At 41.4% G+C, this 25,655-nt stretch overlaps 1 protein-coding gene across 1 annotated transcript; it reads left to right on the top strand.

The window, feature by feature from the left end:
* The first annotated feature begins 1,707 nt into the window (after positions 1-1,707).
* On the top strand, positions 1,708-25,238 carry slc7a8a (solute carrier family 7 member 8a). Its single transcript, XM_082520052.1, has 11 exons — positions 1,708-2,684; positions 8,498-8,702; positions 12,186-12,337; positions 18,561-18,686; positions 19,472-19,625; positions 20,119-20,242; positions 21,309-21,412; positions 21,802-21,898; positions 22,014-22,163; positions 22,364-22,541; positions 22,949-25,238. The coding sequence occupies exons 1-11, from the start codon at positions 2,552-2,554 to the stop codon at positions 23,107-23,109; spliced, it is 1,584 nt and encodes a 527-aa protein (XP_082376178.1). The 5' UTR covers positions 1,708-2,551; the 3' UTR covers positions 23,110-25,238.
* The last annotated feature ends 417 nt before the right edge of the window (positions 25,239-25,655 follow it).

The raw sequence follows: 25,655 nt of genomic DNA, 5'->3' as shown, positions 1-25,655 counted from the left end.
TATTTATATAGAGATCTTTTCTATTTTAGCTGAGCACCTACAAATACTGGTGGTTGGACACACTACAATAAGAGGTAACAATGCAAGTTTTTACAGAGAAAGAAAGAGAGAGTGTAATTTCGAGTAGTGCACACAAATTGTTTTTTTCTCTTCGTATTCTCTGACCCTTCTCTCTGAAGGCGCCAAATTGTTTTTAAAAACACATTTTTTATCATTATAACTGATTTTCCAAGAGCAACCATCATTATGTGAATTCTAAATATAGATTTATTTAAAAAAAACATGCAGCCCAAAGATTCTGAAGCAACAACATCGCATGCAGGATGTTTACAATGTTGCTGTGTAACCAGTGTATTTCGCTCTTTAGCCCTCAGTCATAAAGGCTTAAAGGCTGGTTGGTTTCCCCCGGCAACCTCAGCTGGTTTGTGAGTGATTGCTGGAGGCTGCAAGGAGATGTGTGGTGCAGGATCAAAAACCTCCTTCCAATCACTGTGAGCTCGGGATGCTGGCAGCGAGTTTGCACGGAAGTTCCTGATACGTCTGCAAACACTCGCCAACTGCTCCTGATAGAGTTCTACCTTTTATGCGGTGCCTATAAGCGCCTTGTGTAATGTTCACCTACACACTCACTGGGGGCAGCTCAGGGTTTATGGAGAGAAAATATTCTCAGAAGGTTGATACATGCGGATGATGTGATCCACAGCTGTAAACTAAAATGTATAAATGTGTGTAATTCTAAGTCTTTCCAGATGTGGGTTTGCAGTACAAATGTGAACAGGCACAAAACCATTTTACATCCAAACCGGAACAAGCAGTGATCACAAGCATTTTTAATTTCAGTGTCACATGTTTTTCACGTACACAGAGTAGTGTACACATATCCAAGAGTGTTTGTGCCACGCTTCACACCATCACCGTGCACGTGCACTCCAGGATTTCGGACGATTTGGTGTCAGCTTCACGGAGCCACATGTTTAAGAAAACTGGGACATATGATAAAAAAAATATCAGTTTTTAATCGTGGAATGACGAGTTATCCACTTTATTTAGAAGAAAAAAAGAGTTTGTTTTTTGGCAGTGACACGGGAAGTCAGATATGCCAGTTTTCCGGTTGTACTTAAACGCATTTACATTTGTTGACATGTGAAACTGACACCGTAAAAACTGCAAGCATGGCGTGCACGTGCAACGTGATTCGTCCATATCAGGTGATCATTTTAGGCATATTTGATGATTTATAGGCGAGTGAAAAAATGTCACAAACATTCTTAAACATCTGCACACACAGGAAACTCTTTGGCCCGGAAAAACACCATATATGTGGTGAGGTAGAAATAAAGAAAATATGTTTGTTCAGGTCTGGATCTATTTGTAAAATATATGTGTGTATGTGGATTGGAACACACTAGCAGACACACACACACAAACACAGATTTACACACAAATCCCTGTGAACACTTGTACATTTTGGTTCACGCATGTAAATCATCAGACTAATTTCTCTCCACAGAATCAAAATAAATGTTACACCCCCGATTTAGGGAAAGGGGTCTGTGACCATGTAAAGCTGCACAGACCCCACGGATGAAAACACACCGGCAGTGCTGTGGCGTGCAGCGTGAGGTGTGACGTCTCGGTGAAAGAGCTAAATTTAGACCGCATCTTGAATAATAAGCGAGAGAGTATGACAGAGGAAGGGGGGCAAAGGGAGCAGAAGCAATGAAGACTGAATCTACATATATATCTTTTCTTTTCTCTTAATCAAAAAGCGGTTTTAGTTGTTTATTGAAGGAGGAATGAGTAACGCAGCACGAGCTCATGGTCGTGAGAAGAAAAACACAGACTCGAAGTAGACAGGGGGCTGGGAGTGGGGCGGTGCTATGAAGAACGTGTATCTACTCAAATTCAGTGTTCTGTTCAAGGTTTTCACAAGTCGGTGTTTACGGCAAAGCTGAGCTACTTCTGAGTGTTTCCTGCACTGCTGGAGCAGCTCTCTGAGAGGATGTTTTTGTCTCTCCGGCTCACACCTGGAACAAGGAAAGACTGAGAGAGCTCTTTCTTGTTTTGTTTCGAAGTGTCTCTTTGTTTGACACAAGGACCGTGTCACTGTATTTATTACCTACCTGACACTGGAATAAGCGTTTTTCTCTCGATAAACGGACTTATCATCACGCGCTGCTTGTGTCAGGCTCTACTGCGCGAGATCACTTTGTTTGGTTTGTCAGCTGCGCGGAAATCTTGAAGAAACTTAGCTGTCAGGAAGCTGCGCTTTTTTATTTCTTTTTGCACACGGTTTCCAAAAAGCACTTCACATTTTTGCTGACCTTATGCTTTTTAATATAGAGATTTTTTTTCTTAATCTGACAAATTAATCAAGTTGCTGAAAGCAGCAACGATAAACGTCCTTTATCAGATAAGCGGGGCACGTTTCCTGTACGCACAAGGAAGACGCACAAGGAAGACGCTTGCGCTCAAGCACTCCAAGCGCACGGGCAACACCAAGTGCATAAAAAAGACATTTAAAACGAAATAAAATCGTCCATCTAATAAGATGACGGACGGCCCAAGACAACGCAGCAGCACGGCGGGATCTGCCAAGGATGGTGCCGCTGTGAAGGAGTCAGGAGGAGGTGTTGCGCTCAAGAAGGAGATCGGGCTGGTGAGCGCCTGCGGTATTATTATTGGTGAGTGTCACTGCTGTTGCGTGGGAATGACATGTGGTGCAGGCTGTTGTCTGACAGCACAGCGACGAATCTTTATGTTGAATGTCTGAGGGTCTGAGACTGTATGAAAAGTGTGTAAAAATGAGAATATGACAAACAGGGACGGGACTAAGCACTGCAGAGAAAATCAGAGTATACAGCCACCTGCTCTTCAGTTATGAGCAGGGTAAAAAAAAGCTGCACTGGGATCAAATTCCAGATTTGATGAATGTAGTTTACAAGTTTATGATAATGATGATCATTTGTGTGACTCTAAAAGCAAGGCAGAAATGTTGCCAACACATATTGTAGTTAATCAAAAAGGGCGTTAAGTCTCCATCATGCTTAAAATGATTAAAACAGGCAAACACACTCTCTACAGAGCAACCTCACATGACAGCTGGAAACAGCTGAACACAGGTAGACACCACAAACTAAACTTATATTGTAATTGAGTCTGCCCTGTAACAGTCTCCTGCCCTTTGCCCCTGCAGTCGTTAATCACTGAAGCTATCATCATTTTTCTGTAGTCAATTTTCTGCAGCAATCAGGATGTTGTCCCTTTAACTCATCTCTGAGGATTGGTGCATGCAGTTTTTAGGCTCATGTGACTGATCTGAGCCTGCAGCTGTAATTTAGTTAGGATTGACTGGAAAATGCACCTTTAGCCCATTATAATGCACACACACACACCAAAATACAAGCTCAAAATTTCAACCCTACAGTGATACTGGATCATCCACTTACCATATATGGTTCATCAGATAAAGGGTTAAAGACATTTCTCCAGCCACTTTAACTTTTAGTTCAGTTATTTGACTCCTTACTCCTGTAAAATGCAGGAACCTTTGCACGGGAATCCACCATTCTTTGTAATTACAGCTGAATACTGCACCGTGACACTTTTGAGGAAAAGTACTAATAGAAAGCTGCTTTGCTATGTATTTGAGTATCGTGTTGAGTGCAAAGACCCACAAGACTGTAAAGTTTAAGATCAAATCAGTAACATTTTGATATTTTCATTATGGATTTTCAAAAATTTCACTCCATGACTAAGACTCCTGTAGTGATAATGCCCACTATTCATGCTTAGAGTGTTTAATAAAGTATTGAGTACTCCAGCAGTCCCCTAAACTGCAAGGAGTGAGGAGTAAGGAAATGATGACAAAGGCTTAAGTCTTCGAATCGTTCAAAGTGCTGTTTTATATTACACGGGGCAAATTGTAAAATAAGCTATATGTACTGCAGCGTAACATAACATGCAAACTTCTCTTGGAAGAAGCTTTCCGAGGTCAGAGATAGAAGCAATGATGATGAGGATCAGGTGTGTGATTGATTAGCATTGTTTTAAATGTTGACTGATTGATTTTCAATCAAAATAGTTACCAAATAACCAGAAATTGCTTTTCATTTCAATTCAAATGACCACAATCAGCCTACTAGCACTGTCACTATCCTCGTGGATTAGATGGACTCAGTTAACGCGAGCGGTGAAAGCCATCCCTCATTGTCTAACAGCAACAGGGGTCTCTCGATGCATTATCATCATCACATGACAAACTGATCTATAAAAACTTTGGGGTAAAATATGGCACAGGTTGTCCTGCCAGAGTGTGCGGTCCTCATGCTGACCTTGCCAGGAGGAATAGAAGGGCGGGGGATGAGTCACTCATTCACGTGTTTCCACGGCAACGGGAGAAGAGAGGGGAGACGGCGGGGTGGGTTGATATCCCGAGAAGCTTTCAACAAGAGAGGAGTACAAAAAAATGACGTGGCAGGGAGAGATGAGACTGTTACTCTGTGAAATCAGACGCTGGAGATCCCTGCGCATGCTGACAGCATCCTTACTCCACCAGCTCAGCTCCACCCTTCAACACACCCGCATTCATCATAATCTAAACTGCTTGCTTTATCAATCTCCATTTACCTGCCAATCGTTAAGAAATGTTGGGGCAGCACAGGGCCGGGAGGTTTTTATAGCCCTCCATAGTCCACACTCCTCGGCGCTCAGCCCTCTTGTCCTTGGCCAAGTAACTCATTCATGCCACTTCAGTTCACGCCGTCCTGTGCGAGGGAGACGTGAGCTCAGGTGACTCGACTGATCCTTTGGTTCACGAACATGCCCTGCTGGGTTTCCATGAAAAGGGTCGAGCACACGAGGACATCAAATGTTTTTATGGCCTATTGTACAGTTCAGGCATTTATCGCTCATACACGTACACACACACACACAAATGAAGACACGTAACTGCAGAAAGGTCCAAAGCCTGGGATTAGAAGTGAACTTTTGGCCATTCTTGGCTCCACCCTGATAATGCTGTTTTATTAGCTTGCCTGGCTTAGCCATGTCTGAGCTGCACTCCAGTCTTTGTATTATGTAAAGAAATTCCTGGATGAATCGTACTTTTATTAAATATTAATTTCTTTTTAAACTGACTCACATTGCAGAGACTAAATCCAGGAATAATTGGCAGGATTAATGATAAACAGACAAACAAGCCTGCCTTTATTTTGCTTCCTCTTTTCCTCTTCTTGCTATCAAAACCATTAATGCGAGTTACGTCCGATTAATTACTTCAGTGTAATAATACCTTCCTTTCATATTCAAAAGCATGCACGCATGCACAGTCTGAGGCTCCGGCTGAGGGCCAAGCAGCAGGTTGCCTCAGCTTGGTAGCTGTTTAAACAGGGATTTGCAGCTGAGGGGAAATACAAAGACTAATTCTACAGAGCTTTGCAAAGGCTCATCTGGGTTATATCATAATGCTGCACAAACACACACACGCTGCCTAACATTTATAACTTGTGGATGCTGTTTGGTTGAGTGATATCTTTAGGGGTGTCACAGGGAGGCTCAGGCAAGCTAATTTATACAATAGGCTGTATATAAAAGAGGGACATAGGCATCATTTATCTACAGTCTATGTAAAAGACTGAATATATAAACAGTGGTTAATGTGGAAACCATTGGCTTATAAACTACGGTTTCAAAGTGTTGAGTGTAGCATTTTAGCATTTTCTTTTTTCTTGTGGAAAGTTGTCTTAGCCACTTTCTTGAGCAACGTGCGTCTCTAATCCGCTGTGACATTAAGACTGATGCTGACTTTGCAAAAACACCCTTGGAACAAAATGTACTTACTGGGGGGGATGAACACCAGACTCCTCAGAAGGTCTTTCATTACAACCTCAACACAACAAAGCAGCATGTTCCTGTCACTCAAAGTGGCCTCGCCCATAATTATGCACAACTAAGCCTGAAAATATTTTAAATGGGTTTATATGTTGTTGCAATGTAGACTAAGACCTTGTTTTGTACCAGATTAGAAAAATCTTAAATCTGTTTTAAAGTCGGAGTTTTAACATGAACACCGCCTCATTTCTGTATCCAGCATCAGGTGTTTTTGTGTTTATTTTTCATGGCATTGTTTAGATTTTGGTTGTCGATGCCAAGTCTTACTACCACTTAAAACATGCACGTTAAGTGTTTTTATTTTTGCTTCATCGCATTCTCTTTTTTGGTGTTTTATGTTAAAAAATTATTTTGCATAAAGAATTACGTATCATTTAATTTGCAAATTATCGTTACTTTTTAGCTACTTTTTATTTCATTGGGGGTGGGTGGGGGGGTTACATGACTGCTCTGGTGACTCATGTGGGCAGCTGAACGTACCAGACAGTGATCCCAGTTTCTATTATGAGTCACATAAAATGTGGCTTCCTAGAAACCTAGATATGAAAAAGTGGTCTTTCTAATTCTTTAAAAATGAAATCTTGTTTTGAAAAACAAGGAACAGAAATATGCTCAGAGGGCACAAACCAATCCTCTTCTTTTATGAAACAACGATCTAATAAAAAAATATATTATTTATATTTTGTAGTTAAAAATGTACCTAAATATGTAAAAAAGAACAACTTTGTGGAGATTCGACAGCTCAGACTTTTTATCGCCTGCTTCTTAAAGGTGATGCAGCACTCAGCTGGTCAGAGATTGCAAAGAGTTTAGCAACTCCACATTAAAAAACCAAAAAAACCTCCCAAATTTCTTTCCCCTTGGCCTGCTTGGAGACAAAGGGGTGTAAAACAACAAATGTAAGAACAGGAAACATGCAGATTCCACATTAGTCAGCAGTCTTGCACCGTAGTGCGCAATGATGCACATGACATGAACGCACTACATGCACGCGCACATTTGATTGCCTCTATAAAAAAGTCTCCATTATCTAAAGCTCAGAGCATAAACACATTCAAAACAACATAGATCAGACACTTTACACTCAAAAGCCTCTGGAAAGTCTACCAAACTTTATGTTGCACAGGCAAATCCACCCATCCAGACCGTTTTACAAGAAAAGCAACATTAATGCTGAGTCAGCAGATGGCTGCTTTCCCCCCCTGCCTCTAGATGTTAAAGGTGAGGCACTTTCTGTCATAAAGTTGTCAACAAAATCAGGGGAGAAAGAGTTTGTTTGTCTCCTTTTTACCTTTAAGCTGCAACTAGCGTTATGTAAGCCAGCGGCTGCTCTCGCCACTCGCACACGATCCATATGGAGTCTGTTACAGCTAAAAAACAATGTGCATGTTTTTAGTTGTGCACATGCCTTTGACTTAGATTAGGCTAATCTTAGAAAGCCGAGGTACCACGAGCGCTTAAATAGAGCAGCATTGTGTGTGTATGAGTGTGCAAACAAGGGAGGATTTTTAAAAAAAAATATTGTTTGATTTAGATTTATACAGGCCTGAAGAATCAATCCTGTATTACACAAGAAATTAAAAAAAGCCCACATGATTTCCTGGAAGATATATAAACAGAGATGTAGCGTTAATATTACACAGGTAAAATGTCTAAAAACCTTTACTAAAGGATGGTTTAGTTTGTCTAATTGGTTAAAATGGAAGTAGTTTGATAATATTCACAACTTAGAGCCCTAATCCCCCAGCTTGGTATGAACAGGAGTCGACAGCAGCTTAAATACTACACTTTATCTGCAGTTATAGCAGCCACAAAGGATCCACCTGATGATGTCTCGAGGCACAATATGATAGCATCGTTCATATCTCTGACTTTTGTACTGTAACACTGCACTCACTGTGATTTAACCCAGCCAACCTTTGACCCCGGCACTTTTCCCTGTGGCTGATGGCATCAAGCCTTCAAACCACGGTGAGCTGAACTTGATCAGTTCTCGTGACCGCCAACGTCAGCCTTATCAGAGGAGTGAACGCTTTCGTGTTAGACCTGAACCCAACCATCCGTCTCTTTCATCTGCTGTGCAAACTGCTCTCTGACGCTCATTGAATATGTCAGGGCATTATTCTCCCCCCTCTGCGTCCACGTTTCAGTCCTCCTCCCTCTTTGCACTCGTTAACCCTGCTCTCGGCCCTCTTCCATCTCCTCATAGCTATGCCAAGTCAGCATATCGCAGGTTCCCACTTTGCCAGGCAGCTCGACTGATTCATTGCTGTTGAAACTCTGCTCGTTCTCTCTCTTATTTTTTAAAGCATCTTTTCCATTTTACTCGTGACCTAACTATTTATTTCCTGTCTAGTTTGTCATATGTCTGTTTCCTCAGTCTTTCCCTCGGTGCTTCTGGGTGAATTCATACACCAGTGATCAGCCATCCACTTGTATAATAATCACAAGATAGTAATAAATTGGTAGAGCAGTTGCCCTTATAGCCACACTTTGTTTTCTAATAACATGGGACAAGCCCTAAAGCTAGACAACTACTTCCCATAATGCTTTTGGACAGCACTTCTGAAACGTGAACCCTTTCTCTCCCTCCACCCTCCACCAGGTAACATTATTGGCTCAGGTATCTTCGTCAGCCCAAAGGGTGTGATGGAGAATGCCAGCTCAGTGGGCCTGGCTTTGATCGTCTGGATCATCACCGGCATCATCACCGCCATCGGGGCGTTGTGCTACGCCGAGCTAGGCGTCACCATCCCCAAGTCTGGAGGAGACTACTCCTACGTCAAGGACATCTTCGGCGGGCTGGCAGGGTGAGTGAGTCGTTCGTTCTTTTATAGATGTCACACATCTTCAGGGGTAAATCAGCACCTGTGTTTTAACTCTTCCCCGATTGGAGGTCTATTAGGGGTAACTCTGTTTTGTTTATTTTAATTGAGGAGTTTCTATCATTGGCCTCGTCATTGAACAAAAGGCCTCAGAGTAGCTTACTGGGGCCACCCTTCGAAAAAACAGAAACTTATCCTAATGGCCCTGAAACCATGTTTTTATTGATTATATACTGAGGTGTCAAAACTCAACATTAAGGATACAGGGGGGGGGGGTCGCCAGCTGTCTTCTTTATGCTGGAAAAAGTTAAGACCATGACGTACAAAAAATAGGACACCATTTGTTACTAATTGAAAGCTGATTTTCTCCATAACAAATGTGTTTTCAAAGGATTACATCTTTGTAATTGGAATGATTTATAGTTCAGCTTCTCTCTTTGGACTTTTTTATTCACTCTCACATCAGTGAGGGCTAAGAAGCCCCCAGTCATTCCACAAAAGGTTTGGTTATTAACTGCATAACAAAGAGAAGAAGGGCCTGAAATGGGCCAGAAACGACTAAAGTTAATTTGACATGGATTTGACGAGTCCTGGTGGATTATCCAGCTGATGGAGCTCAGATGTATGGATCCAAAGCAGGTCCAGAGGTACAAGCACAGCAACCAGATATAACATATTAAAAACACTAAATCCCACAATGACGTTAATTTTGTGAAATTTTTGCATCTAAAGTCCACCGTAGAAAGGTGGACTTTAGCTTGTAGCCAGCTGCAGATCTTAGAAACAGACATTCACCCAACTGACTCAAATTAGTTGCCAGTAAATGAGCTTCCAGGTGACTCAGAGAATCTCGAATGGCACGCCGCTGTGGGGGTTTTCAATCTTTAATGGAAAGTTTTGAATTGACTTTCCGCTCACGGCCTCCTCCCATTCATCCATAAATGGCTTCTTACAGCAAGAGCTTGGGAATCACGCTAAGTTAGTTTCCTAGCAAAAACAATATTGTTTGTTAGCGAAGATTTCACACACACTAGGCCTTTTCTCAGAAAGTAAACACACACCAGACCATTGTTTTTTTTTCCAACTATCACAAGGATGCATATTATCAAGATATTCTGGGAGAGGAATTCAAGCAGACCAAACAGACAATGATTGTTTGTGTCTCTTTGTGCGCAAACTATCAATACACATCAATGAACATCTAACTCCAGAGACTTTGTACTCTGTGGCTTCACATGCTCAGTTTGAAGTGTTGGGGCCGCACCGTTTCCATGTGCCCTGGGTATAGCATAAATAAATCCATGTTCAAGGGATGTTTGTTTTTGTTTTGCTGCTCCCTTTGTCCCCATCTGTGTATATGGGGGCGTGCTTATAAGTCACTAACTGGAATGGTGGGTGTACTTACATCACCTTCGCAGCTGTGCGAAGGCGAGCTCGCAGAAGAAAGAATTTGAAAATTGTATCGTCAAACACTTGAATGGACAGCGCTTCATGCACAAAGGGCCTTTGTTGTATCAAACTGACGAGGGTTACGTAACACCTGTAATGTCCCCTACACGGAATACTGTAGGTGTAGCTGGTTTCAGTGGTTTAAGTGGAAGTTAAATGGAAACAAATGATTCACAAATTTCTCATTACATTCCATCATCCTAACTGCAAACCCTTCTGAAACTCTACACCGTAACTTTGCTGTGCCCGACACCGTAAACTGACGTGCATTTACTTAGAAATGTAACCGCAGGCCATGTTGTAGCCTCGACAAGTGGGTGACGCCGACAGCTGCATCTGTAGCTGTCGAGGGCGATGTATGGTTACATTTCTAGGAAGGTGCACGTCAGATTACGGTGTAGGATTTCCAAAGGGCTTGAAGTTATGACGTACCTAATGTGTAGGTTTAAAACAAAGTCGACTGAAGACTAGCAACAGTGTCAACCACTTGTGTAGTCTAGGTCAAAGACTATACATAGACTCAGTGCAGAAGAAAGGCATTACTGTTAGCATTTTAGTTTTTAGGTGCAATGCTAACTTATGAGCTAACAGAATCTAACATTGTTTTCTAGCTGCATCCACAAACTTTATACACTGATATATTTAAATACTACTTAGTGCTAAATAACTTACAGATTGTTCTTTTCATAATTTATTAACAACCTAATATTCAACAAGTCCATTTTATAATATTATAGATAATTTATACATTAATTAACATTAAAATATTGCAGCTAGCTTGGTGTGCTTCAAAGTGTAATGGTAGATTAGCTTGTTTCATCGTTGTCACCTTAGTTTATCATATGTTTACACATTAAACCCAACACATTATTTTTTTACTGTATTTAACAGTAATAAATGTAGGTTTTAGATCCTTTTAGTAAAGTAAAAAAATACATCATTTACCTGAAATATACTAAATTTGAGTATTAAAAATGCTAAAAGTGAAGCGAGCAGTGTGAAAGGGGAGTTATTCGAGAGTGACGTTTTTTAACAAACACTCACAAATTCCAGCGAGCCGCCATCCCATTAATGCACTCGAGTGTAATGATCCCTTTTTAAGCTTCCAGAGAATTTAATGGAGATATCACGTGTACGGTTATACCTGTCACTCCGTTAAGCCCCTGAGCTCTGCTAAATCTCGTGTCATCAGCCCGATATTCATTTTATTCCACTATTGCTGATATCTGCCTGTTTGCATGTTTTTGTTATCATGCTGAGGCGAGTGAGATAAGTATTGTCAGGCATGTCTATCTAAACAAATCATGTAAGATGAAAACGAGGTGAAAATTACAAAATACATCAATGTGAGTAAACACAATAAAAAATGTAACAAAAAACAATGGGCTGATGTGATATTAAAGCAGACAATGTGTAACATGTGGCGTGTTGGTGTATTGTTTCACTGTTGCGTTTCTCCATGACTACTGCTACTTTGGCAGGTTAAAAGACTGGATGAGTCACCCCATTTTAAACTGTTGCCAGGCAGAAATGTATGGTCTGGGTTAAACTAAATGTCGTTTCCCTGCACAAACACAGGAAAATAACGGGGCAATGTGCCGGTAACCTAACATCAAAGTAGCTGCAAATTTTTTTTACTATTTTAGTCACAAGCAGCATGAGATTTCCTCTCTTTGCTTTGTTCTGAGTGATGCAAGGAAGTGGTTCTATTCAGTAACTGGGTCATTTGTTTTTTAGTGTTAGCTGAGTATAGCAACTGAAGCCATTCATGGCTCCTCAGAACCCAAAGGTGACACTGTTGTGTAGCTTCTTTTCCTAGTACAAACTATTAAATTAATGTAATGTGGAGAAAGTGAAATAGGCACTGGTACTTTCATAAATGATTCACTAATCATTGACTGTTACAAGCTTAATAAACCATGAACATATGAACTGTTTTATTGACTTGTTATTTTTGTTCGCGTAGTCCATTAATACTCAGTTAAAGTTCTTTCATAACTATCCCTTCTTTTTGCGCAGGTTCCTGCGGTTGTGGATCGCTGTGCTTGTCATCTACCCGACCAACCAGGCTGTGATCGCGCTGACGTTCTCCAACTATGTCCTGCAGCCTCTGTTCCCCACCTGCTTTCCACCAGAAAATGGCTTGCGTGTGCTGGCTGCCGTTTGTCTTTGTGAGTAGCACATCACATCTAACTCGTGTGCACACGCCCAGACACAAATGAACCACAACCCAGAGGTGTGTTTTCCACGTCATGGAGGACAGACTTCCAACAACTAAGATAAACTGAACTACAAACTCTGACTGAATTTAATGGCGTTAATGCTAAACTGGTGAAGGCATTGACTTCTAAAGGTTACATAATAATTTGTGAAACACAAAAACGTTTAAGCAGTGATGTCTGTGAAGGTTCTCAGTCGTCCAGGTCATCGTAGTCTAAGGAGCTTGGAAAGAAAAGCGTCTGGACTTCTTTAAGTTTCTTGAAGACGTTTCAGCTCTCATCCGAGAAGCTTCTTCAGTTTTAAGAGCAATTGGTGGAGAGTCCCAGATTTTTTAAGACCTATTGGGTGTGTCCATAAGAGGGTCGTGGAGTCCCTATTGATCCTCTGCCTAATCACACGGTGTGAAAACGGGTGTTGGATCTCATAACTGGATTATAGATGGCGGACAGTTGGTGTCGTCAGCACATTGGTGTCGACACCAACTGTCTGGAGTTCTTCAAGAAACGTAAAGCAGTCTTTCTGAGCTGCTTAGAGTGGGGGTTTAAATTTGGCTTTAAGTATTGGTTATAGTTTCCTTGACGCATTGCCATCATATTTTGGCTCGGGGTCTCCAAGTGGTGTAAATGTCATCATCAGATAATGAGCAGAAGGCTCTATGGAGACCCTGTGGTTGTGTGATTGCTCCGAGTCTTACGTGGAGACTTGACCTTACAGCGGACTTGGAACGATGACTTGATCGTCTTGTCTCCGGCGCTCCATGTCAGCAACAATTGAGTACAATCGAGGGTTTGGGAGACATGTTTCACCTATTTTAAGGCCTAGTTCACTTCTCTTGTGGGAGGGGCTTAGAGCAAATATCTGCTTCATGCAGCTTTAACAAACGAGTCTAATAACAGCATTTAGATGTTGTGGAGTTCAACATTTGAAAGTCCTTTCAAGCACATTTTCCAATCCAGCAACTGTTGCTTTGTTGACGTCATCACATTCAACCTATTTATAATTCACTGACTGGTTGAGTTATGACTTTGTTTATCCAGTTTATGCCTTCTATCCCAGTTTTCCCCTGTTTTATGAAGCACTTGTGTTTTTTAACCCTCAGTTAGAGGTCATGTGAGAGAGGAAGTGCACAGGGAGCTGGCAGAGTTTAGCCGTGAGGAGTAAATGTGTGGAGACAAATGGAGAAATGTGTTGGCGCCAACATGACTGTGGTAGATTTGAGTACTTTGACAAAGTTCACACACACTAGACAAATACTTCAGGGAGCCTTGAGACACAAAAAGAGACGGTCGTGAAGCCTGGAGAAGAATACATGCACTGTTTGTGTTACCTGGCGGCGATTCGTGCGTTTCATGTATACATTGTTTTTATTGGGAGCTGTGGTCTAACCCCTGCAACTCTAATGAAATTTATTGGGGAATAAGGAGAGCAACAATGTTTTTAGGTCATCTCTTCTAAGGTACTGCAAAGTGCTTTCAGTTCTCAGGAGGACAACGGTTGTGTTCAGTGTGGTGTTTTCTGGATGCAGATTGATTTAAAATATCTCTCTCTGAGTTAAACTGCACACTAGTTCCTTCCTCGAGGCATTCTCACTCACTCATCTTGTATACTGCAGCTCTCTCAGATGTTTCCTGCATCTCCCTACTAAATCCAACTCTTGTTGTTTTTAAACTTTCTTTCTTTTTCGCCCTCCATCACTTTTTTACCATTACACTCAAAAAATGGTTGGATTTAGATCCTGAAAGTGAGTGGATGACTGCAGCATTTCTAATCAAAAGGCCGGTGGTTTGATCCCTGTCTGCATGCTAAAGCGTATAAAACATGCATAATTAAAAATGGCAAATACAAAGTTTCACTTTGTAAGTTTTTCAAGGGAGAGTGGAACTTTTTGCGGAGTATTGTATATTTTGATTTGCTTCCCATGATGAGCTCAGCTTGCTGTCCTGTTTGGCTTAATGATGCTGAAAGCTCACTTTCCAAAGACTTGCATGAGAATGCATGAAAAGACATTTAAAATCAAATCAAATCAAATCAAATCACTTTTATTGTCACATCACATGTGCAGGCACACTGGCACAGCACATGCGAGTGAAATTCTTGTGTGCGAGCCCCACAAGCAACAGAGATGTGCAAACACAACAACACAAACGAGCAAAATACAAGAATGGCCAACCTGAAACTAATAAATATATGTACAATATATAATAGTGTATGCATTTCTGGATGTGTATACTAAATATTTTCCTACGTGTGTGTGTGTGTGTGTGTGTGTGTGTGTGTGTGTGTGTGTGTGTGTGTGTATACACATTTTTACAAATTAAATAGTAAAAAAATAAAATAAAATAATAATAATAATAATAATAAAATATATAAAATATACAGAGTTGAATATGTGCAAAACAAGTGGCATTTATATACAGTGTGGAGTGCGTTAAATGCGTTAAATGTAGTTAACCAATTGATTGCTGCTAATGACCATAGCCAAAAACACTACTGCTACTTTACTAAGCTGGCAGAATAAGCAGTCTTATGCTCCGAGTTATTTGGCACCAAATAGGTGGAAAGCAATAATTGCTTGCTTACATTTGAAGAAATGTCATTTGAAATTGGCAGAAGAAGCCCTGTTACAACAACAAAATAGCTACATGGCACACTTCTGGTTGGAAACACTTAAGCTTAATGCGGGAAAGCCTGTAAATACGCCTCTGAAAGGGCTGAAAGGGATCAAACTTAATAACCATCATGGTCCTTGACAAGATATACAACAAGCATGTTGGTGCTGACGAAGCAGGCAGGAAACAGCTTCTTTGATATTGTTTAGTTTTTCTGTTTCTGTCTGAATACTTTGCTTTTAATGTTTCTGACACATTGACCTGTATTAACCTGCCTTTTTTTAATCCACTTACACAAATGACTTGAAGCCAAATGTGCTTAGCTCTACCAAGAACTGCTAGCACATGCTTTATTGCGTAATTCTAGATTTTCTTCTTTCTTGAGTTGATTAGACAGATGTTGCCAGGCAGCTTTTAAGGGGAAAAAAAGCTTGCTGATGATTTGTTGCTCAGAGAAAAGTTGGTTAAAGGTCACCTGCTCGTTTCCTTTGGGTCTGTGTTTAGACGTACCTGTGATTTCCTAAACATGGCCTTTGCAGAATGTTATGTAATAGTTTGCAGGATATTGCCTTACTTATTTATTTCCGGATTAGGTGACAGGCAAACCAGACAGTACCAGTCACTGGGCAGTTTGACAGCATCATGCTGCATGACAGGCTTTTATTTTTTAAATGGTGTACCATTTCAAAGACATGCAGGGCGATTCTTCGTGAGGTCTGCCTCTTCCTACAGATGGCTCCGTGCAAGGTCATAATTCTCCAATGTTTTCCTACAGGCTCATGGTTAATTCAGGACATTTTCCTATACACACACACATGCGCACGGAGCAAATAATGTCTTCATTTTGTATGCTGTGCTTAGAAAAAGCTCAGCAGCTCCAAGTTCCAATGGTGCCTTCAGGTGTTTGTCCACAATCTGCCAGTCAGCAGCAGAGCAGGAGGGAATGTTTATGCTGTAACTGAAATGCAGAGCAGTGGGAAACATCATCTGGCTCTTAAAACAGTTGTTTACCACCAGATCAGTTTGGGGATTTAATATGTAGTTAATGAGAGTTACATAAGAATCAGTCTTGAACTAATCTGCATGCCTTTTGTTTCCTGCTTTTGTGTGGAGGAAGTAGCAGCAGGAGATGCACAAATTTCTGCGTAGCTCCACCACAACTATGTCCGATCTGCAAAGCCCATCATGTGCCCCTCTTTGTCTGCATTGAGCACACAGTATGTTAATATCATGCATGTCCGTTCACGTGCACCTGGCTTTGTTCCCCGCAGTGGCAGCTCCGCTCAGAGTTATTTAATGTGATGAACTTAATCCCACAAAGTCAAACAAGCTTATTCTTTGATGGCACCCTATTGGCCTGAACCCACTGGCTTGTTGTGCTCAGCAGTACAGATCAAATCCATTATCTCTTGTATGTGTTAGCTTTCCCATGAGGTCAAAAGCTTTTCTAAATACATTTTAGGACTTTCTAAAAAAAAAAAAAACTTCTGCTAAATGCTAGATGAGCAGGATTAGAGAGCTCTGAAAGGACCAGACAGTTAGAAAAAACATCGGTCATCCCTATAAAACTTTAACATGTCAAGTAATTTCTCGAGGCCGCGCTTATCTGGCTTCATCACATCAACCCTGATATGAAGCTCTCTAGTAAATACATCGACAGGAGCAAGTCCACAAACTTTCAAAAAGTAGCAATCACATGTAATGTTGCACTATATAAGCATGCAAGCATAGAAATGCTCCAAAGTGCATTGCATTATTCATAAATCGCCACTCGTGTTGTAGCAACTAATTGCTTCTTTTTAAAGGGAAACTGCAGGTGAGGCACACGACGATAATGGGTGAATGTGATGATGCAGCAAGGGAGTCAAATGTCGCTGCTGTCTATGTGCGGCTTTAATCTAATTCACTGACCTGATATGAGAGAAACTTTAAATCTATCGGGGTCATCAGTGATATATCTCATATCTCCTTTGCCTGTTGGGCAAAATTATGCAGTGACAGTGCCTTTGAGTGAATGAAGTGATAAAGCAATTAATGCATAAACCAGCACAGCCTTCAGTGTTACTGATCAACAAATTTTACTCGGTTACTATTACTTCAGCTCATAAACACCCGACTCCAAAGATAAGTCGACATAAGCATGCTCAGCAGAATACTTTTACACAATCTATACATGGTCTGACTGTTTCACAGTGCAAATTTCGTATATGTCCGGTAATAACAGTAGGAGTGTCCGATCATACGTGACAATCTGAAGTCAATGATATTGAAGGATTCGGTTGAAAAATTGGAGCAAAGTGAAGTAAAACAAGTCCAGTCAGGACCACAAGAAAGTAATTATGTCCATCTGTTGTAGTTTTTGTTGGTGGTGTGGTTCTGTTGTTTTATGCTTGCAACGCTGAAAGCAGAGAGGGCAGCAGCAAGACCTCAGACCAGAGCAGCATTAATGATGGTAGATATGCTCTCGGCTAACGCCTGATTTAGGAATCGCTGTTGAGGCTACCACATAACCTACGTAAGCTGTCAACGTCACTGCCGATATTTACGCTGGTATGCGGTGAATTATGTTAAATACCTTGTCCAAGGTATTTAACATAATTCCAAGGTCCAAAGACATGCAGCTTGTGGGGATAGGTTAATTGGATAATCCAAATTGTCACTAGGTGTGAATGTGCGAGTGAATGTGAGTGCAAATGGTTGTCTGTCCTGTGTGTTAGCCCTGCGACAGACTGGCGACCTGTCCAGGGTGTACCCCGCCTCTCGCCCTATGACAGCTGGGATAGGCTCCAGCGCCCCCCCGCGACCCTGAAAAGGATAAGCGGAAGCGAATGGATGGATGGATGGACCTTGTGGTCCTTGTCCCAGTGTGTTTCATGTGGTGCCAGCTGATAGAAACAAACAAAATGCTGGGACTTTTTCCCTCCTGGGTCTTTGCTCTTTGTTGTGGTCAGTTGTTTTTTTCGGGTACAAAACATTTTTGTCCCTCTAGTTCTTTCCCTTACATCAGTGCTGAGTTTAGTTTCAGCAATTGCCCTCCAGGACTTCACTGACATTTGTCCTTACATTTGTACTATGATTATTGCTCCTAACTATGATACGATTTTTAGGCAATATTGTTATTCTCATTCATACACTGCTGCGAAAAAGTAGCCCGAAACATGGCACAGGTGTAATTGGCCAATCGCAGTAGTTGCTGACTGCACCGACTCGACGTGTAGTTACATTTTTAGGTAGGTGCAGGTCAGGTTACATTGTAGGTTGCAGGGTTGGTTTTCCTGGGTTTCGCAGTTAAGACGTAGCCACTAAAGGCTAAATTCTCTGAAACGTCTTGATAAGACGGAGCTGGGGTGGAGTCGGGTTGCAAAGTGGCTTGCATATTCATATTAAATAAAAGAAGACAGAAGCAGCCTAAATAGCACAGTTTAATGAGAGTGATATCTGCTGAGCCGTCAGCTGCTGCGAGCTGGCACTGAGATCAGCGACAGCTTGCAACTGAGCTTGATTTTGAGTATTGGCTGAATTAATGCTGTCCTTGATTTATAACTGTGTGCTTCTCTCTTATTAGTGCTGCTGACATGGGTGAATTGCTCCAGCGTGAGGTGGGCCACCAGAGTGCAGGACATGTTCACTGCCGGCAAGCTGCTGGCGCTGGCACTCATCATCATCATGGGAGTCGTGCAGGTCTGCAAGGGTAAGCTCACCGCTGCCATATGTGCATTCATATGTGCATCGCTCACAATGGTTTCGCCATTTCTTGCACACACAGACACAGACTTAGGGTCAGTGGGGACGCGCTCAGTGTGTCGGGACAGTAAAGGCTTCACATCAGGGGTCAGCGAGTTGCTGGGGCCCTTTTGCTAATATCAGCAGGCTTGTGAGGGCTTACAGCACAAACATGGCTGAGGAAGAGTTATTGTAAGGGCAAAACGGGGATTTCTGCACAATTGTCTGGAGATAATGAAGAGTTCAAAGGCTGATTTGATGGGAGGAATTTAGCTCATATCTGAGGAACTGTATGCAATAGAGAGAGTGGTAGACATATCTTTAAAAACAAGCCTCAATAGGGGATTTAAAAGAATAAAAAAGAAGGAATGAGGAAAAGCAGTACACATTCTGCAAAGTCACTTTACAAGGATTTAACAAAGTACCTTTTACAACTTGTTTTATACACGCTGATTTCATTAGCTGATAGTTTTCAGCTGGGCTCCCTACAGCATGGCCAGACCTCAGAGGAAACCAGGCTGTTTACCCCGGCAGCAAAACAAGTTATCAAACCAGAGATAAATGATTGGGAACAGGCCCGCTTAATTTGGGAAGGTCATGCAGATTTAAGAAATGAACAGAGAGAACCATAAAATAAACTGCTTTTTGTTTTTTGTTATTTACTATGACTAGAAAATTGGAAAAGTTTGTGCTATCGTTGTAAATGTTCCATTGTGTTTGTGCCAAGCTGAAGATTTTCTCCTCTACCTGTAGGAGAGTACTACTGGCTGGAGCCTGCCAACGCCTTTGAGCCCTTCCAGGACTACGATGTAGGTTTAATAGCCTTAGCTTTCCTACAAGGCTCCTTCGCCTATGGCGGGTGGAACTTCCTCAACTATGTCACAGAGGAGCTGGTGGATCCTTATGTGTAAGACACTTTACGCTGCCTCTCATATACATATATAAATATGAAGCTGCTGTGTGTAGAAAACCACATTCCCACAAGATTAAATGCCACACTGCCACAGGAATATATCTGATTTATAAGATGCTTGTGACTGTTTGAGTAATTAGCAGTCACATACCAACAAAGCTTATTTTTAATCCCTGATCCTTTTTGCTAAAGCTCTCTGAAATTTATGTAACTTAACAATGGAAAAATTCCCCCTGACATTCCCAGTGTCTGGTCACAGATTAATGGATAAGAAAGGTTACCAAAGAAAAGGAAATGAGGAAATAAGTCACTACTTTTTTATTGTAGAAATAAAAAAGTAGTGACTTATTTCCTCATTTCCTTTTCTTTGGTAACCTTTCTTATCCATTAATACCCCACCTGTAAAACATCCTTTTTAATTTCCTTCCTTAAATCTTTTGCTTTTCTCTCAGTTCTTAAGTGAAGTATTGTGCTGTATTGTCTTCAGGAACCTTCCTCGCGCCATCTTCATCTCCATCCCTGTCGTGACCTTTGTTTACGTCTTCGCCAACATCGCCTATGTCACAGCCATGAGTCCTCAGGAGCTGCTTGCCTCAAATGCTGTTGCTGTGGTGAGTAGCTGTGGTGGTCCTGTCACTTCATTCAGACACACCTTGTTATTTCAAATGAATGACACCCTCTAATGGTCGTTGTTGGTAAATGCATGGGCAATAATACTATGACTGTGTAGGACAGGGGTGGGGAACTTTAGATGTGTCCTTGAGCACACAGCTGATGTAAAGGCTAAATGACCTCCTGAACATGTCTTGAAGTTCTCCAGAGGCCTGGTGATTAACTAGTCATTTGATTCGGGTGTGTTGACCCAGGGTGAAATGGAAAACCTGCAGGACACCAGCCCTTGAGGCCTGGAGTTCCTACCCCTGGTGTAGGATCTCAGGCATCTAGGTCAAGGTAGCCTTGAGAGCTTGAAAAGAAGGGAGCTGGATGTGGTTTTTTGAAGATGTTTTGCCTCTCATCCAAGAGGCTTCAGTTCTCAAACAACTGGTCCAAGGTCCAAGATAATATACACCTAGTAGGGTAACCATCCCCTTTAGAGGTGGTCCTGAGTCGTCACCAGGGCTGTTGGAGACATTATGGTGGGTGAGTTTATTACCTGGGACTCTCTGCTAGTTGTTTTAGAAATGAAAAGTCCTGTTGCCTTCTTTTAAAGCTCTCAAGTCAGTAACAGTGTGTTAGATTAAGAAAAAAAACAGGAACTTTTCTGTGATTTGTTTGTTTATTACTTTGGCATAGTATGGATGTCCATGAGGGAGGTCTTTATCAGTGCCCTCGTTCACATTTTTCAAGCTGCCCAGTGGGTCAGATTGGAATCTTTGATTGGTCGTTTCAGGCCCATGGGCCTTATGTTTGACACCAGCAAGCTATAAGATATAAAAAGTAGTGTATGATTCAGTTGTAGGGTTAATTAGCATGTGACAAAACTTGAATGTAATCTATGAGTACATGTTAAGCAGTCCAGCTCCAGTTTAAAGTAAATGAACATGAGAGGTGGTGTTGAAGTGGGTTTTGCGTCTATATAGGTCTTCTGTGTGTACATCATCTATTTCTATCTCCAATTAAAACACATACTTATGTGCCTTTATGTCTGTTTATCATCCAACCCTTTCTCCATCCCAGACTTTTGGTGAGAAGCTGCTCGGAGTCATGGCGTGGATCATGCCCATCTCTGTGGCTCTCTCCACCTTCGGGGGAGTCAACGGTTCCCTCTTCACATCTTCACGGTTAGTTGGACTAGACTGACTTGTATCAACAGACTACGTACTATGTGAAGTCAGTGTTTGACATCAAGGCCAAAGCTTTACTATGAACTGCTCTAACATGACACATTTTGCATGGATTGTCTCAGTAGTCCTCAAATTTAAAGTCTGTTCTTCATAACCAAATGTAAAATGTGGCAGACAGAGAAGTCAACTAGGGCACTTGGTTTGGGGCAGGCAGCGTTTTTGGAGAGGTCGAAATGAGCTTTAACCTGCTTTTATGTCCACTAAATTCATCACAGTCGTAATACTGAGCACCCAGACCCCCTCCAGTCTTTCTTGCTTTCTTCATAATGTTTGGCTTCTCCCTCGTGCTAACATTGTTCATTGTGTTTGTCCTTCTCCCTTTGCAGACTGTTCTTCGCCGGAGCCAGAGAGGGCCACCTCCCCAGTCTGCTGGCCATGATTCATGTGACACGCTGCACTCCCATCCCTGCCCTGCTCTTCACAGTGAGTACTGCTCTCCCTGTTACACGGCTCCATATTACCTCTACCACATACACAAGTTCTTCTGTCTCCATTGACCACACTCGGTTAAACACAACAAACCTTTCTCATTCCTCAGTGCCTGTCCACCCTCCTTATGCTGTGCACCAGTGACATGTACACCCTCATCAACTACGTGGGCTTCATCAACTACCTCTTCTACGGAGTTACTGTCGCCGGGCAGATTGTTCTGCGTATTAAACAGCCCGACATGCACCGGCCAATCAAGGTCTGTTCATGTGGTGCTTTGGTTTAGCTTTGTACTCAATATATTTTGCACTTTGCTTATTTAAACAATGTAAATGTCCATCTAGTTCAGCTTTAATGGGAATAGCTTTTAATTTGAGTTAAATGAATGATTAAAAAGTGGTTTAAAAAAAATTGTTCTTTCTACGTTATAAAAATCTGTTTTCCTCTCTCTCCTCTCAGATCAGCCTGATATGGCCGGTAATTTACCTCCTCTTCTGGGCCTTCCTGCTCATCTTCTCCCTCTACTCTGAGCCCCTGGTGTGCGGCATCGGCCTCGCCATCATGCTCACCGGTGTCCCAGTCTATTTCCTGGGAGTATACTGGGACAACAAGCCACAGTGCTTTGACGCTTTTGTTGGTATGTCCCCATAAATCAGCCCAATATTTTTCCTCTCATTAACTTAATGATTCAATGTTCAGGAAATGCAAATTCATTATTGTTTAGGAACTATTTTATAAGTCAGAAGTGTTCTTTGACACCGTACTTAATTTAGACACAACATGCTTTAAAATAATTATATATTTACAGAAGCAATCATGACCAGTGGAACTTCGTGTCATGAGATGTAGCTCTTGGGTTGTTTGTAGTTGACTTTGATGTGAATTTGTTAGGACGTCCACTCCACGACCGCAATGTTATAAAATGTTATAACTACAAGTAATAGCAGTTGTTTTTCTTTATGCTATTTAATAACTGCATCATGTAGTCAGACAGCCTGCACCTCAATCTGTCCTCACTCCTTTTCTTTTGCTCTCTTCTCTCAGATAAAATGACATACGTGGGCCAGAAGTTCTGTATGGTCGTTTATCCGGCCGAAAGCGACAGCAGCAGCAGCGGGAGCGGCGAGGAAGGCGAGGAAATGAAGGAGGCTAGGGCTCCTCTGTCGAAGGAGGACAGAGACAACCGCAAATCAGCAGACTGCTGAAGTGCAACTTTTCACATCTCACCTGCTCACCAAACATATTCAGACACCCACGTGGGTGCACACGCACACACACACACATGAAAACACACATCTATACACGTGCCCCCACGCCTAGTCTTTTATTTGATGTCAAATTAAGTAGTCTGGCCTCAAACCTTCCTGTCTGGGGTCCATCAAAAGTGCAATAAACAAAGGTTAGCACCTTCCATTTCATCATCATCATCATCGCCCTGCCCTTTATTCACTATCTGCAAACTCTCGCTGTAAGAGCGACTTTTTTTATACGTTTTTTTTTTAATTTCTATCACAAGACTGACCATGATGACTTCAACGCTTTTTTTTGTTCTTAGTTTTTTTGATGTTGTTAATCTGTGTTTTCATGCGTTCAGCACACCCGAGCTGCATTTTGATTGTGAAAATCCGATTCAGATCAAGTCATTTCATGTTGTGATGTACACTAATACTGTTTTTGTGTTTAACTTTAATTCTGAAACATTTCTCATTCATTTACTTTGTAATTGTGATAATTGCTTAAGTTTTTCTAGTACTATTAATATATTAATTTTAGTGTTTTCTAACACCGTATTCATGTCAGCTCTTTTTGTATTCTTCGAAGTGTGAATGTGGGACACCTGTATTGTATTAGTGGTGCACAGGTTTTTTTCTTAATTGCCTTAATTAGAATATACTCCTGTGCTCGTGTGCCATTCCAGCTGCGTTTTGACAGATGTGGGGACTTTTTCTTTTCTTTTATCAAAAGAAAATGAAGCAAACCCCCCCCAAAAAAAAAAACACACTACACAGCAGCACGGGCTGAAAGGAGCCCGCTGGTGAGTCGCGCTCGTTTTCTCCATGCTTTGCTCGCGTGCTCGTGTGAACGCCTGCGTTTAAGTGTTTCATGACCTCTGATGAAAATGTTTTTGTAGCTTTACTTTGTAGCTTTGTTGAAATCAGTTTTATGCTTTGTGTAAGGCATAAGCACAACAGCTTTACAACAAAATGATATTTTCGAATAAAGTAATGAAGTAGACGACATTTTAGTGCAATATTACGACTGCTACCAGCAAAATCTGAACACGCACCCCTGAATGAACTCATTACATGCTGTCTGGTTATGTTATGATTGTCCTGTACATTCTGGTAACAACACTCCCACGCACATAAACACTCACTCCTGTATCCACAGCCTTCCTAGTTTTACACTAGTGTCTCAGGGCATCCCCACTGCCTTCTCCTTACATACAGTACACTGCCTAAAACCAAACACATCCGGCTGACGGCTTGTTTGAAAACCAGTTTGTTAGTGGTATATGTCTGTACTGGTGCTTTAGATATTTATTCCTCAGGAGTCTCAGTCACACAAGAGGATGATAAGTGTTAGAAACCAGTGTTGTAGAGATTTGTCTTAAACTGTAAGAGGCGCAGGGTTTCTTGGATGTCTTTACAAGTACAATGATGTGTTTTGTGCCTGATTGTGCATTTACACCAGTGTCATAACAGTCTGTAGATTGTTTCTTAGTAAATAAAAATAACCACTGACTAATGTTTGAATTTTTAATTAAGGCCTCATTTATGTCTATCTATCTATAAATGTACACAAAATAATTTCAAAGGATGCTTTTAATGTGAACACCTTCGATCGTGACATTTCCATCAGTTTTTATGACGCAGGCCTGAAAACTTTTTCAACTCTGAAACAAAATGCTGCAACTTTATGTGACACGACAATGCAAACTGTGCCAGGTGTAACACAAAGTTTGAAGCTTGATCTGTGTTACTTAAAGCACCGCAGCGCCGACTTTCCTTCCCTGATGTGCTGCAGCTGCGCTTCTTGCTTGCATTTAGACCAAAAACAGACCTTAAGTGTGGTGGAACTAATTTTGTTGTATGTGCAAATAGCTAAGGTGATATGAAAGTAGCTAAGGTGATATGAAAGTTCCCTACTTGCAATATGTTATAATAACCACATACGCTGTAATAAGAATGCCATTTTTAAATCTGTCTCTAATTTAAGATGCATTTTACCTTCCGTGCTGAGACTCAAGTCTCAAGCCTACTTCTGTGTTGAAAATGTAAATGTACATGTTGGCGATGAGTGTGTGAGAAGAATTAAAAACATATGTGAGGAAGCGTTCTCATGTCTTCGTTTTTGCAGCTTCAGTTGAACTTAATCATCTAGTTACGTGTCCATGGTCCGGTGTTGTCTGACCTGTTCATGCTGTTGGCAGACTGATACACTTGATCACACTGAGAAAGGTTAAAAAAAAAGATAGGGGTGCTAGATGCCGTTTATAGGTTTACATTATGGGTCATTTCAGCCTGTTGCTGCGTGGTTGCAAAATGTATATAATTCAACTTTTGTGGATCTAAAGGTTGTTGTGAAATGAAAACGATAGGATGGATCATAGGAAGGTCTAAAAAAAAAACGTTATTTTAGCTCGCTGATAGGTGGTTGCCAAGCAATGTGGTGACATCACAATATATCATACATAATTTAGCTTTTGAGTATTAGAAATTTTGAGATGTGGCTCAAGAGTTGGGAGTTC

This window comes from Aulonocara stuartgranti, assembly GCF_965226115.1.
Source record: "Aulonocara stuartgranti genome assembly, chromosome: 3".
Taxonomy (NCBI): Eukaryota; Metazoa; Chordata; class Actinopteri; order Cichliformes; family Cichlidae; genus Aulonocara; species Aulonocara stuartgranti.
The sequence above is the reverse complement of the archived record's forward strand: the minus strand, read 5'-3'. Positions and strand labels throughout refer to the sequence as shown.